This window comes from Dunckerocampus dactyliophorus, chromosome 12 (genome assembly GCF_027744805.1).
Source record: "Dunckerocampus dactyliophorus isolate RoL2022-P2 chromosome 12, RoL_Ddac_1.1, whole genome shotgun sequence".
NCBI lineage: Eukaryota > Metazoa > Chordata > Actinopteri > Syngnathiformes > Syngnathidae > Dunckerocampus > Dunckerocampus dactyliophorus.
The window spans coordinates 737723-751930 of record NC_072830.1 but is presented as its reverse complement, the minus strand read 5'-3'; the positions used below and the strand labels follow the sequence as shown (position 1 = coordinate 751930).

General features: G+C 43.7%; 1 protein-coding gene across 16 annotated transcripts in view; it reads left to right on the top strand.

The window, feature by feature from the left end:
* Window positions 1-14208, top strand: part of frya (furry homolog a (Drosophila)) — an 82115-nt gene that overhangs the window by 27901 nt on the left and 40006 nt on the right. For 13 of the 16 annotated variants that reach the window (XR_008573049.1, XM_054793159.1, XM_054793157.1 and 10 more), the window contains 16 exons: window positions 1067-1266; window positions 5910-5963; window positions 6559-6698; window positions 6761-6851; window positions 7540-7619; window positions 7691-7771; window positions 8484-8652; window positions 8846-8938; window positions 9000-9098; window positions 9600-9701; window positions 9853-9956; window positions 10045-10153; window positions 10966-11052; window positions 11122-11293; window positions 11362-11494; window positions 11564-11671. Coding sequence is in view for 15 of the 16 variants with exons in the window: in XM_054793159.1 (XP_054649134.1) it covers window positions 1067-1266; window positions 5910-5963; window positions 6559-6698; window positions 6761-6851; window positions 7540-7619; window positions 7691-7771; window positions 8484-8652; window positions 8846-8938; window positions 9000-9098; window positions 9600-9701; window positions 9853-9956; window positions 10045-10153; window positions 10966-11052; window positions 11122-11293; window positions 11362-11494; window positions 11564-11671 (1822 nt within the window). In the remaining variant the exon portion in view is untranslated. Of the gene's footprint in view, window positions 1-1066; window positions 1267-5909; window positions 5964-6558; window positions 6699-6760; window positions 6852-7539; window positions 7620-7690; window positions 7772-8483; window positions 8653-8845; window positions 8939-8999; window positions 9099-9599; window positions 9702-9852; window positions 9957-10044; window positions 10154-10965; window positions 11053-11121; window positions 11294-11361; window positions 11672-14208 lie in introns of all 16 variants that reach the window. The other 3 variants (XM_054793169.1, XM_054793162.1, XM_054793158.1) reach the window with 1 other exon arrangement.

Here is a 14208-nt window from a genome sequence, read left to right as displayed (position 1 = left end):
CCCAAGTGCCACGTTTCCATGTAAAGTTGCCAGGGAAACTGATGATTATTTATCAAAAGCTTGTGTCAAAGCTGTTAGTGATGTTTACAAAAGGTCAGGTCAAGGCAAAAGTGGAAAAAAAAGAAAAGATATTTGAATGATAATTGTTCACCAACGTGCCGTTTGACCGTGTCTTGGTATTTATGACATCCTGGGATGTTTTTTCTTGTTTGCATTTGATCAAAAAATGAATAAGAGTCCCAATTATCAAAATTAGGACATTTTAGGGTGCAGCAAGAGTGTTTAAAAAAAAAAATCTTTACATCTGAGGTGCAAGAAACTAATAATAATAATGATTCTATTTTATTGTTGCTGTTGTTATTATTTGTAATAGTATAGTAACCATTGGAATGAAAAGGTAGTTGGTGGTAATCATCATTATTGTTATACAATTATACTGGAAATGAAAATAAATAAAAAACAATAGATGAATAAAGATGAATTGTGAAACATTTATTTTGAATAAGAATATTAATATAAATAATAATAATATGAGAAGGCGTACAACGTGAAATGTGATTCCCATGCCAGTTCCTATAAAAGTTTGAGATGAAATGAGTGACTCAGAGCCAAGCACGTTGACTGTGCTGCAACGAGGCGTTCGTGTGCACGTCTTGGCCACGTTTAGCCAGTCTTTGTGTGGAGGCAACAGAGTGTAACACTGAAGCAAACTTCAACTTGCATGTCAACTGGCAGGGTTCTTACGGGCCAATCAAACGTAAGGAAAGCGTAACCAAACATGGGCCACATCACATCACATCACATCACAACACAAGATGGTCACTAGAGCTTTGTGACGTCTTTGGTAGGATATGAAAACAGCAGCTGCTGGCCATGGGGCTTTCATTTCCTTGTGCACCGTCGCAGCATGCCTGGTAGACGTCAGTGCCCTTTGGACAGTGTGCGTCAGGAATGCTCAACATGGTGGGAACACCTCTGTGGCTTATCCTGTCGCTCTCATGTATGCCTCAATTGGTCATGCTTCACCTATTAAAACACCTTTTTTTCCCCCGTCTTGTTTCTTCAGCCTCGCCCGTGGGGAATGGCTACAGCAAACCCCCCATCCCTCCAGTCTGCAGTCCTCAGGGAGAGAAAGGTCCCCCGGTCATGGTGCCGATCAGCGTGGACCCGGAGAGCAAACCGGGCGAGTATGTCCTCAAGAGCCTGTTTGCCATCTTCGCCACCGTGTCAGAACGCAAGATACAAATCATCATGGCGGAGCCGCTGGTGAGTCTGCCGATGAGGGAAAGACCACAAAAACCTACCAAACACGCTCCATGTGCCCTCAGGCCAAAACTACAGTATATGCATCAACTCCCTTTAGGCCGCTGGCAAATAAAGAAGCACACCTTATGTAATCCTACCCCTTCTCCGTGTCACCCATTCACACCCTAACTTGTACATGTTGACAATATTCCCCAAAATATGACTTCAAACGTGTTCAGTAGGGATGTCCCCATCTACATTTTTTGATTCCAACCTTACTCTTTTTTTTATAATAAGCTTTTGTTACAAACATGAATTTGTGGGATTGAATGTGGTTATGAAAATAGTTTTGCAAGCGTTACAAATGATGAAGCAAAGTACTGCTGAATGTACTTTTTGATTCCACAGCATGACCAACAGTATTGTTTGGCTTTTGGAACAAACCTCTGTGAGTCAGGTCCCTAATCCAATAAAAGATGCAATAAAAGTCCATCCAACAAAAGGATAAAATTGGAAAAAATGGGCATGCAAAATACTTTTAGGGTAGGACTAATCATTTGACGTGGTTGTAGATCAATTTGTGGTGGGACTTAATTAGAATTTATGACTTTTTTTAACAAACTCTCTTGAATGCAATAGTAATTTAGTGACGGTCCCTAGTATACACAATCAGTGGTTGAGTGGCACTTCCTGTGCGAGCTCCCCGCACCATGACACAGCAGTCCGGGCACATTGAGGGGGAACTCCCGCCAACATCCAACGTTCAATGTGGAGCTACCTTCACCACGCTACACAGCGGGCATGTCTGCATGGTGGTGTGCCTTTTCTTCTTCTTGCAGGAGTCGAGTGGCAACCAGCTTTGAGGCGCATTACCACACCTAGCGTGTTGGAGTGTGGCCCAGAGTTACCATTAACGTGATGCAGATTTTACAGTCAGCACTCCAAGTGCCTTGAATTTCTCCCCCCTTTTAAGTCGCCTGCTTTCCTGGTGATATCAGCGATGCGTTTTGTCAGGTGCTCACTGATGAAGACGTTTGTATCCTTCAGCTTTCGTCCCTTTTGTTGGTGAACTTTATGTTGATGACGACGAGTGTTGGTGTTGTTATTTCTGGCAGATCCGCACTCTCTGATTGCAGAAAGTTGGCCGCCTGTTCTCCTCTGTTATCAGCTGCCCTGGCATAAGAGCTGTGTAATGTGGAGCCCAGTGACAATCACATTGTTCATGTGTTCCAAAATATATAATATGAGCTCATAATGCATGTTTTCATGTGTGTATTATTGTGGTTGTACATGAACTAGGGCTGGGCGATATATCCAGCTTTTTAAAATATCCACATTTCTTTTAAGCACGATATCAAAGACAAGCATATCGTTCATATCGATATCGGCTGGATTTGATGCTGCGGTCTGATGTTTCAAGACGGTGCCACCCAAGTGTATTTTCCGCTGCGTTTTTAGTGTTTAATATGCTGTATTCCTACTTTCTTATTGCTTTTGTGTCAAACCGACCCCTTAAGCAAGTGTGCAGCTATGGATGTTCATCTTGTAACGTTTGCTGCTTGCCTCTTGCTTCATTCATTCATTCACGGCTCCATTGTTTTCACTCTGTAGCAGCTGCTAGCTTTGAGGCACACACTCCTTCGCTACGCTGAGCGATTGGAGATCCCGTGGAGATACAGAGGAGGAGAGGCTGCAGAGAAAAGACGGCATAAACCATATTTACCTTGAGTCTGTCATGGTGGGGAACTAACCCGGCTGCAGAGGGACTACCGTGGGTGCAGCCTGATTAAGACTGAAGATGATATTTGACTTTTTCTACATTTATTTCAAATAGAGAATGGACTATTTTATTTAAGCGGCTATAAGATTTTTAACATTTTAATATAACAACTTTGCACGCCTATTTGGCTTTGACTTTGTCTAAACTCACTTAGTGGAAAAAATATGGCGATATATATTGTCTATGGATGTGCAACCGAAATATATTGGGATATGAGTGTTGGTCCGTATGGCCCAGCCCTAGCATGAGTCAGTGTCAAGTGGTGTATGCAGGTGTACCTCCACTTTTCTCATATTTCATGCATTAGTATCTTTATCAATGATAAGTGATCCGTCCAGTGATCATTTTCTGTGCACGTTCTTTTTTTCAATTGTGTCTAAATGCTGACTACTGAGGAGGAAGACAGGCTGCCATGTGATCTCCTGGCTTGGGGGCACAGTGGTCATAAATCATGTTGCTCTCATGCTCTCATACCGACAAGGAAGAGCCAGCGACGCATCACTGACCACCCGCTTCCGAGACCAGACTGATATTTTAACTCCAAATGGGGCCATTGAATCCACTCATTAGGAGCTTTACGCTGGAAAATCCAACACACTTTGAAGGTGTAAATGCACGTGCATGAGGGCCATGTACAGGAAGCACTGTGTCACGAGCCTGCAGGGAAGGAAGTGTGCAACCCCCTCCATGCTAACGGTACACCCCTCTGAGGTTGTCTCACTATTCGTTTTTCCTCAGGCTGCTTCATTTCCTTTTATTTGGAAGCTGCAGTTTGAAGTTGCAGTTTGTCTGCGTGTTGAATTCTTTTAACAGAAGCATCAACATGTCCTCAATGGACATCCTCTGCTTTGTCTTTCTTTGTGATACATCGTTTATCGTAGTTCAGTCACGGTGCATTCATCCATTCATTCATGTTCATTCCTCTGTAGTATCGTTGCTGTACCCGATAAAGCTTTTTGACTGTGTTTAAAAGCTTTGAAGCTGCTTGACAGTATCAACTCTATTTGGGATTAGTCATCAAGCAACGGTGTGTCCCCATTTTCTGACGGGTCAGTGAAGGTAGCACAGGCACTGTCATTTTTTAATCTTTTTAATGCACAGTGCTGGATATACAAGCACATGATGCCACAGCACTGTACAACATGTTGACAAGCTTTTGTACTGTACATATTTATTATCATCATTACATGCGTTATTTTTATGAAATACTTCACTCCTTCAATCCCAGCCATGTTTCAAAATCCAACCCCTTCAGTGGCGGCCATTTTAGATGATTGTGACTGATCTTTCAAGGCACACAGATTATTGTGTTCTATGGCTATATAAACATGGAAGCTACCGAAAGAAACATTACACTCCCGTCTTTCATCAGAAGGAAAAGGTTTGTTTGTAGCTTTTTCTGTTCTTTAGTAATCATCGGTAGAACATTGGTACGTTTCAGGAAAATATCAGTTACCAACAAAAAAAAAGGGAGAAAAGCAGCGTTTTGTGAAAAGATACATTTCAAGCATAACTTTCACTTTGACACAAATATTGTTGACTGCTGACATCTAAACAACTATACCAACAGAAACAACACAAAAAGGGGTGTTTTACATCAAAATATTCATTTATTTACAAATTTCACACCATCAACTATTTATACTTTTCACATTTGGAACTAAACTAAGTGTGTGCGTGTGCATGCCTTCAAATTTCCCTACAATGCGCAACCTTGTTTTCTTTCTTTTCTTGGGAGAATGAACAGAATAAGATTTTCATTGCATAGTATAACTGCTGTTTTACCATGCACATGACAATAAAACTCTCTTGAATCTTGAACCTTCTGCACGCTACACTCCTCTCTCACTTCCTCCTTGCTGTCACGTGTGATTCTTCCATCCACATGATCACTGCCGAGCTCTGATCAAATGCGCTTCTGCCACCTTGTGGCTGTTTTTATGGCTTAAAAGTGCTGTGAAGTGAAATGCATTTGTGTCATCACGTCTTTTTGCCTCTCGTGTAAATGTAAAAGGCATACAAATACGTCGTTGAGGTCGGGCGTAGAGTTTATAAAAATGTATTGAATTACTTCATGTTTTGGAAATTAACTGAATAGAAATACTTTAAATGATGTTCAATTACAAAACTGCGTCTATTTTATAAATGCATGTATTTTTGTGATATAAAATATGTGTGACGACAATGTAATATATATTTAACAATATAGTCATTTATAATCATTCGGTTATTTATTTATTGTATTAGATCATGATTTATTTTAATGATACTTATTTTCATTGTGATTTTATTTTTTATCTTACATTTATTAATGTATATTTGTCGTTCATGATACTAATTATCATCCCAAAAGAAATGTACGTATACTCCAAATGATCCATACCAAATTAAATATTTCCATTTACCTACAAATCAGTCATGAAAGTCATAGCAACTTTTCAAGTGCTTTTTGGGTGCATTCATGTTTCTGCTCATTGATGAAATGCCAACGTGACCTTTGCTCCCCGGTGGTGTTGGTACCAACCCTCAGCTGTCAATCCAGATTCCATTTACTAACAAAGAGGATGTGCGAAGGGCGTATTGTATTGTATTGTATTGTATGTACTTTATTGATCCCACAGCGGGGAAATTTACTTGTTACAGCGTAAAGCTAATTAAGCGTCCACCGCGGAAGAGCAGCCCGAATCCCTCATGAAAGCCTTCATAGCCCAAGATGGAGGACTTTGACGATGGGAGGTGTCATTAATGTGCCATCTCTGAGCCTTCGTGGAATGATGGCCTTCTCATTAGCTGCAATGGAAAATGTGGGACGAGTGAAGCTGCGGGCCAGACTTGAATGACTTGTTTTGAAATGATAACGTGATTTGTGTGTGTGCTTTTGCAGGAAAAACCTTTGACAAAGTCTCTCCAGAGGGGTGAAGATCCTCACTTTGACCAAGTAAGCGTGATTTTACTTCATGTCTGTCTTCTTTGGGGATGCTACCTGAAAAGGCTCATTCGCTCGCATCCAAAAAAGCTCTTTGAGAGCCAGTCAAGGGCGGGCATGTTTACCTTGAGCCTTGGCGTTGGTCCGAGGTGTGTCCAGCCGCCGTGTGGTTGCGCAGAGAGCCTCCTTTCACGGCCACAGGGCTGCGTTTGTGCTGCAGCGTGAGGCCATTCCAGCGGCCGCACAGAGCCACGATTCTTCTCCCGCCTCGTGCTCAATGAAGGCCTCGCTTGTGTCACCCCCACCCGGCCCGGTCCGGCCGACTCTCCTCCCTTCCTGTGTGCCCGAACCCGCCCGTTCCTTCCTTTCACTCACCCCACCCTCCCTCTGTCCCCCCTGGAAGACGGACGCAAGCTTTGCCGTGGACACCTTGTCTCTCTTCAGACCACACCCACTACTTTACCATAGCTTCGTAAAAACACTCATTGGCTGATGTACACTTCACAAATGGGAAGTGCTGTGCCAAAGTATTTGGCCAGCAGCATATCTGTTTGTGTTTTTGCCTCAGGAAGCTGCTGATTGCAATCTCGTCTTCTCCTCCTTGCAGTTGTTGAGCACCATGAGCTCTTTGGCTGAGTACTGCCTGCCCTCCATCCTGCGCACTCTGTTCGACTGGTACAGAAGACAAAACAGCCTGGAGGAGGAGCTGCACGAGTACCGTCCCAGAGCTAACACCAAGTCCAAAAAGTGAGAATGATGCCATGAAGAGGGTCTGTGAGCCTGTGGTCATTCTTTCTGTCTTTCTGCAGTGATGAGCAGCAGAGGGATTATTTACTTGAAAGGAGGGACTTGGCCATCGACTTCATCTTCTCCCTCGCACTCATAGAAGTCCTTAAACAGGTGACCTCACTGTTAGACTTCAAGTTCTTCTTCTTTATTGTATGAAGTATGAAATAAATGATCTAGAAACAGCTCTCAGTATGATGCAGTGTATTTCTACAACCACAATCCTAAACATAACATATTACTACATGAAAACAGCGTAGCGTGTTTTCTGGACTATAAGTCGCTCCAGAGTATAAGTGGCAAGAGCCAAAAATGCACAGTGAAGAAGAAATAAACATATCTTATTTCATCTAGAAAGGCAAGTTCTAGTAATAACAATAAAATGGTAAATAGTTGATGCTGTTATGTTTGTAAAAGTTCACAACTTTTGTTTGCAGCCGTATTTAATTCAAAGCACAGATTCTTCTAACACTCAGAAATACACAGTGAACTTGAAAGCCTCATCGGAGAATGGCACACTGCGCTTATTAGGAGGAAGAAGAAGATAAGATGCGAGTTGTTCATGGTTGTGTGAGCTTTCTATGGACAATTAAACCACACACGCACACACAGTTAATGAAGACAATGAATGTGTTCTTCAGAGACTTCACGGTGGCCAATGTGTGGATGCTTTCTTTGCGTACGCCACACTGTGCTGGCGTGGGCGGGATCAAGCTGTACACTAAAGTTCCCGTTGAAATGCCTTGCCCCACACATGCTGGATGTGAACGTGTTTTGCTAAGTCATTCTCTTGTGTCGCTAGATGCCGCTGCACCCGGTCCTTGATGGTCTGGTCAATGAGGTCATCGCCGTAGCCTTCAAGCACTTTAGACACAAAGAAGGGTAAAAAGCTTATGACTCTTCATCACGTTCGTCCACCTGCTGTAAGAGTTGCTTTTGTCTTTCTTCTGCAGATATCACGGTCCTAACACTGGCAACATGCACACTGTAGCTGACCTCTATGCTGAGGTCATTGGCGTATTGGCTCAGTCCAAGTGAGTACTCTCACCAATAAATAGCTCTTATGGGCTCATTTTTCCTTAGATGGTGATGAATTGACTTGGCTGGCAACCAGTCCAGACTGTGCCCCGCCCTGCACCCTAAGTCAGATGAGGTAGGCTCCAGCGTCCACCCTAGTGGGGACAAGCAGCAAAGGGATGAATTCATGTTCAGGACACCGGAACGCACGACACATTTTTGGACAGTATCCCCCTTCGCACCAAACTAGGACTGGAAATGGATGTGTGTCCCGTTGATGTTTTCAGATCATGTTCAGCACGGAACGAAGCTCTTAAAATAGAGACAAGGCTGAGCCGCGCATTGCACAGCTTTAACTCTTTAGCAAGTTGTTTCTCAAGACACGTTTGTGTCAGAGGACAGGATCAACATTTTCTCACAAGCACTCTGCTGATAAATTAGCATCTATATTTAGTGCGCCTGAAGAATCTCATCACTGCTCAATTGGAGCAAAGGATCAGGTGCAAAACTAGCAGCTCATCTTGAGCAAGCAGACTCACCGTCTGCTGTGGAGGGTAGAACCGGGAGGAGGAGGGGCAGCGGGTGATATTTTTAGAAGTATGCGTCTCGGAATAGCGTGGAGATTCTCTTGGAATCATGCCAAGGGACCCCGGTAGTGCCAATTTGTCTGGCGGGGTCGATGCAAGAGCTCCAGTGTACTTTATGGATGACATTTTGTTGTTTTCTCAGGTTCCCTGCCGTGAAGAAGAAGTTCATGACTGAGCTGAAAGAGCTGAGACAGAAGGAACAGAGTCCATACGTAGTCCAGAGTACTATTAGCCTCATCATGGGGGTCAAGTTCTTCCGAATTAAGATGTATCCCGTGGAGGACTTCGAAGCTTCTTTTCATTTCATGCAGGTGGTCCAAACTTCTGTGTTTGTGGTTGCACATGTACCTGAGTGTTTTTCTAATGTTATCACCATTCGGGGGTAAAAAAATATCAGTCCACATGGGAATGCACATGCAGGCTGTTAAAGGTGCACACATTGACTTTGATATCAAAAATGTTTTGTCTTTTCTGTTTCCATCTTGAGTAAATGCGTTCTTGCAGGATTGTGCCCAGTGCTTCCTGGATGTTAAGGACAAGGACGTTAAACATGCCTTGGCTGGGCTCTTTGTGGAAATTTTGGTTCCTGTTGCTGCGGTAAGGTCACATTGCATGTTATTGTTGTGGTGGTGTTTTGAACACGCATCGTCCCGTGCAGGCGGTCAAGAATGAGGTAAACGTCCCCTGCCTGAGGAACTTTGTGGACAGCTTGTACGACACAACCCTCGACCTGTCTGCCAGAAAAAAGCACTCGCTGGTGAGTTAACAGCTGCGAGCAAGTAAACATGACTCATGGAGATGTTTCATTTCATCACTCCGACTCTTTGAAAGCCCCTGATGCATACTTCTGTTGCCTGCATTTCCTCAAGTTCTGGCTTTTTGGGGGGGGGGGACTAGCATAGCCACATTTTAACAGCAACAACGCTGAGCCTGTTTGGTGAAGACAAACAAAGTGATCAACTTCGCTTCTCCCACGTGTGACGGAGGGTTGCTAGTGCTCCAGCCTGAATTTTGAGATGTGTAGCAAAGCCTGCTTTTTCTTCGACAAAGCTGTCCTCTGTGAAGTGGTTTGAGGTGATCTTTTTCTCCATGATGAAACGCAGTACGTTCAAAAGCTTTTGAGGGCCTCTTTTGTGGCAGAAACAAGTGAGGGAGATGATAAGTTCAGGACTGTTAGAACAGGATGAATGTTGCATGATAAGGGACCCTTATAGCAGGACATTCAGTGCTGAAAGATTTGTTTGCCTCCCCCAAACAGGCTTTTTACCCGCTGGTGACGTGCCTACTGTGTGTCAGCCAGAAGCAGTTCTTCCTCAACAGGTGGCATGTCTTCCTCAACAACTGCCTCTCAAATCTGAAGGTAACTCCGTGCAATTCTTCCCCTCAATGATGGAAGCAAAGAATTGTCCATACTGTCTCAGTAAGATGAAACATCAAGACATAGGCATGTGTGTCCCACCATTTTTGTGCGTAAACCGCATGTGTGACTCACGAGTGCCGCTCTGTTGCAGAGTCGAGACCCTAAGATGGCTCGTGTGGCGCTGGAGTCTCTGTATCGCCTGCTGTGGGTTTACATGATCAGAATAAAGTGTGAGAGCAACACCACAACCCAAGGGTGAGTGTCAGTCCATTGTTAAAAGGTTTACTGTCTGTGTTATTATGTACGCCATCAACTGTTTTCTGCTGTCTTTGTCCATGCGCAGTCGGCTCAGCGCCATCATAACAACACTGTTCCCCAAAGGATCTCGCAGTGTGGTCCCAAGAGACATGCCGCTCAACATCTTTGTCAAAATGATACAGTTTATTGCACAGGTAAACAATGCCACACGAGCGTGTAACAAGTCAGGCTTGATGATAGTCCTTTAAGCGCCAACGTCAAGCGCCATTGCTGAATTTAACAAGCCGTATCTGCAAATATGGCGGCTCGTGCAGTTCATACTTTACACCAGGAGATGGCGGACATCTGTAACGTCAACATTTATGCAGAGTTGATAAGTTTATGGACTTTGAAGCCCCTTGTGCATCCGACAGCGCGTACGCTCTCCATGACGGTCCACACGCAGCATACTTGAGCCCGTGCTTTGCCGAACCGTGTTCGGGGTGGCAGGAGGGGACGTGGTAGGTTGTCAAAAGACAGCTGATGAGGGGGGGTAGCGGGAATGTAAAAAAACGGGAGACTCCTCTGCAGAAACAAGACTGCTAATAGATAGATGTGACCTGGATGATTGACAACATTCACAGGCATAAAAGATACTTGATATCTATAGATACTTGATATCTATAGATACTTGATATCTATCTATGTAATAACAGCAGTCATAATGGCGCTTGAGGCAGCAGTGTTCAAGATCCCGCTGCAAGTGACGACGATGATGGCTGGGTTTGCTTGAGAGGTGAGGAAGAGTATCACAAGTGGATCAGACATTTTGATGAGCCGGTATCGTGGAGACAGGGATCTGAGCTTGGTGATGTCGTAATATGCAAATGAGATGAGTACATTTGTGGTGATGTTTCTCAGGTAAGGCATGCCTTTATCGCTAAACATCTTCAAGCTACAACCTTTTCAAAACTGTACAAACCTCTGGCACCTGAAGGGTTAATATCCTCTTCTACTTTCGTTACAGGAAAGACTTGATTTTGCCATGAAAGAAATTATATTTGATCTTCTGTGTGTCGGGAAACCCGCCAAAGCCTTCAATCTTAATCCGGAGGTACCCAGCTCATGCTAACTCTGCAGCAATCACAGAAAGCACACCTGAAAAGTACTTTTCTCATCACAGAGAATGAATATCGGCCTGAGAGCATTCCTGGTCATAGCCGACAAACTCCAGCAGAAGGACGGCGAGCCTCCGATGCCCAACACGGGTTGCACTTTGCCCTCAGGGAACACGCTGCGAGTGAAGAAGACATACCTGAGCAAAACGCTGACGGACGAGGAGGCCAAAGTCATTGGTGACTGCGCCTAGGAATGATCAGAATGCCCGCTTTGAATCTAAGCTTTTGTTTTACATCCCCCCCAGGGATGTCCCAGTATTACCATCATGTGCGCAAGGCTATGGACAACATACTGAGGTACCTGGATAAGGAGGTGGGACGCTGCATGATGATGACCAACGCTCAGATGCTGAACAAGGAGCCTGAGGACATGATCACGTATGTAAAAGATGGCAGCTGCCGATGCTCAGCTGCCGCGGTTCATGTCGTGTGCTTACATCCTTGCAGCGGTGAAAGAAAGCCCAAGATCGACTTGTTCAGGACGTGTGTGGCCGCCGTCCCTCGCATGCTGCCTGATGGGATGTCCAAGACGGAGCTTATTGATCTGCTCTCACGGTGAGATCGCGTCTTAATTGGCAGGACAGAATGCTGCTGCAGAAACACTGCCTTGAGCACAAACCCCCATGCATTTGAGGCGGGGGCGGGGGTCCCAAACAACCAGCATTCAAATGACAGTGAGCTTGTCACACAGTGAAATGAGCAGAGGGACTCGCTAGACACGACACTAACTACAATCACGGTGCAAACACAATAATCACAGGTGAGTAAAGACATACTCTAGCGCTGCTGCTACTACTACTACTACTACTACTACCACTATTACCACTGCTACTGCTACTACTACTACTACCACTATTACCACTATTACTATTACTACTACAACTACTGCTACTGCTACTACTAGTACTACTACTACTACTACCACTATTACTACTGCTACTGCTACTGCTACTACTACCACTATTACCATTACTACTACAACTACTGCTACTGCTACTACTAGTACTACTACTACTACTACTACCACTATTACCACTGTTACTGCTACTACTACTACTACCACTATTACCATTACTACTACAACTACTGCTACTGCTACTACTAGTACTACTACTACTACTACCACTATTACTACTGCTACTGCTACTGCTACTACTACTACTACTACTACTACCACTATTACCACTATTACTACTGCTACTACTACTACTACCACTATTACCACTATTACTACTGCTACTGCTACTACTACTACTACTACTACTACCACTATTACCACTATTACTATTACTACTGCTACTACTACTTCCACTATTACTACTGCTACTGCTACTACTACTACTACTACTACCACTATTACCACTATTACTACTGCTACTGCTACTACTACTACTACTATCACTATTACCACTATTACTACTACAACTACTGATACTGCTACTACTACTACCACTACTACTACTATTACTACTGCTACTACTACTGCTACTACTACTACCACTACCACTATTACTATTACTATTACTACTACTACTACTACAACTACTGCTACTACTACTACCACTATTACCACTATTACTACTGCTACTACTACTACCACTAGTACTACGACGGGGAACTCCTAACACATAACTTTAGCAACCTTTTACTAAACAAGTTCTCCCTGCATGATGCAAATAGCTGCTCAAAGTACAAACAGTAGTTGTTATTATCCTACACTAGTACAAGTATTTGCCCCGTGTGACAGTAAGCTAGCAATCTTCTCCATGTATTGATTTGTGTATTGATTGATTGATGTATTGGATGCGTATTTGAGTGAAGGGACAACATGATATGACGCACTAGCTGGTTAATGACAAATTGCATCTTCTCCGGGTGTGTTCTGATTGCAATGAATTACAAGAATGCCGAATGAGAAGCAATCATTCCATTTTGGTGCAAGTCTGGATGAAGGTTCACTTTTCAATGTCATTAGGCCATAAATGGTACAATTCACCCAAAAGGAAAATGACAGCGTCCATCTTTGTATGTATTTACGATTGTCAAATAGCACATTTGGAATACAGGAGGTGAACAAGTGGATGCTTCTTCCTACTCCCTTCTGGACATGTGGAACTGTGTGACGCACTCCAGGGGAACTTGTATGCATGTCCAAAATTAATGCAACCATTACCCTTAACCTTACCCTTACCCTTTCCCTTCTCTGTGAACCAGGAAGTGGGTCGTTGGCAAACAGAAGGGCAAATGAATAGGACACATATGTCTTCATTTTCGCTGTAAACACTTAGGACAGGGCTGCATTCAAAAACATGGAAGGATGCAGAGGCCCCTTTGAAACATTTTGGGAATTAAAGCTGCTTAAACCAATCCAATATCAGTATCAAGGTTGGGCGATACGGACCTGAGCATGTATCAGGATATTTTTGGGATGTAATTCAGCGGAGTCTCGTATAAAAAGCTACAAACCGTAACCCGTACCATCAAATACGCTTTTCTCAAACTGTAAAGCGCATTTATTGATTTATTGGTAAGAAAGTGTGCGATCAAGCAAGTGCATTTAGTAGTGGAGGTCAAGTATACAGTTTAGTAGCAAAGAGCTAAATATAGTTGAGAATGAAGGCATCATGACTTTGGCTAAATAGTATGACTCTGCCATCATTGACTTTTCTTGTCGTCAGGAAGGCCATGAGCAAAAGCATTTTTTATTTTCGTATTTTGTTTTCGTATTTTCTGTCTCACGTGTCTCACGTGCCGTCACCGTTGCATTGCAGACTTTGCATGTTATGGTCTCTTGCGTGCTCTGTCGGAACCACACCTCTTGCATATTACAGCGGTACCCTTCAGCCATGCTCCAATGCAGTGCGCTGCGGCCCGCAGTGGCAGGAAAGACACGTCATCAAGTATCATTTGTACCCGTATCACAGGTCATTTTCTTATCCTTGGAAGAGTTTGTACGGGCATATGACGCCCAACCCTAGCAGGTGTCTTACTGCTAACCAATGAATTTCATTTTTGAATAAAACCAAGCTGTTGGATGGAAATGGCCCCGCGGGCCACACTTTGGTCACCCCTGACTTAAGCTTCTTTCTCTT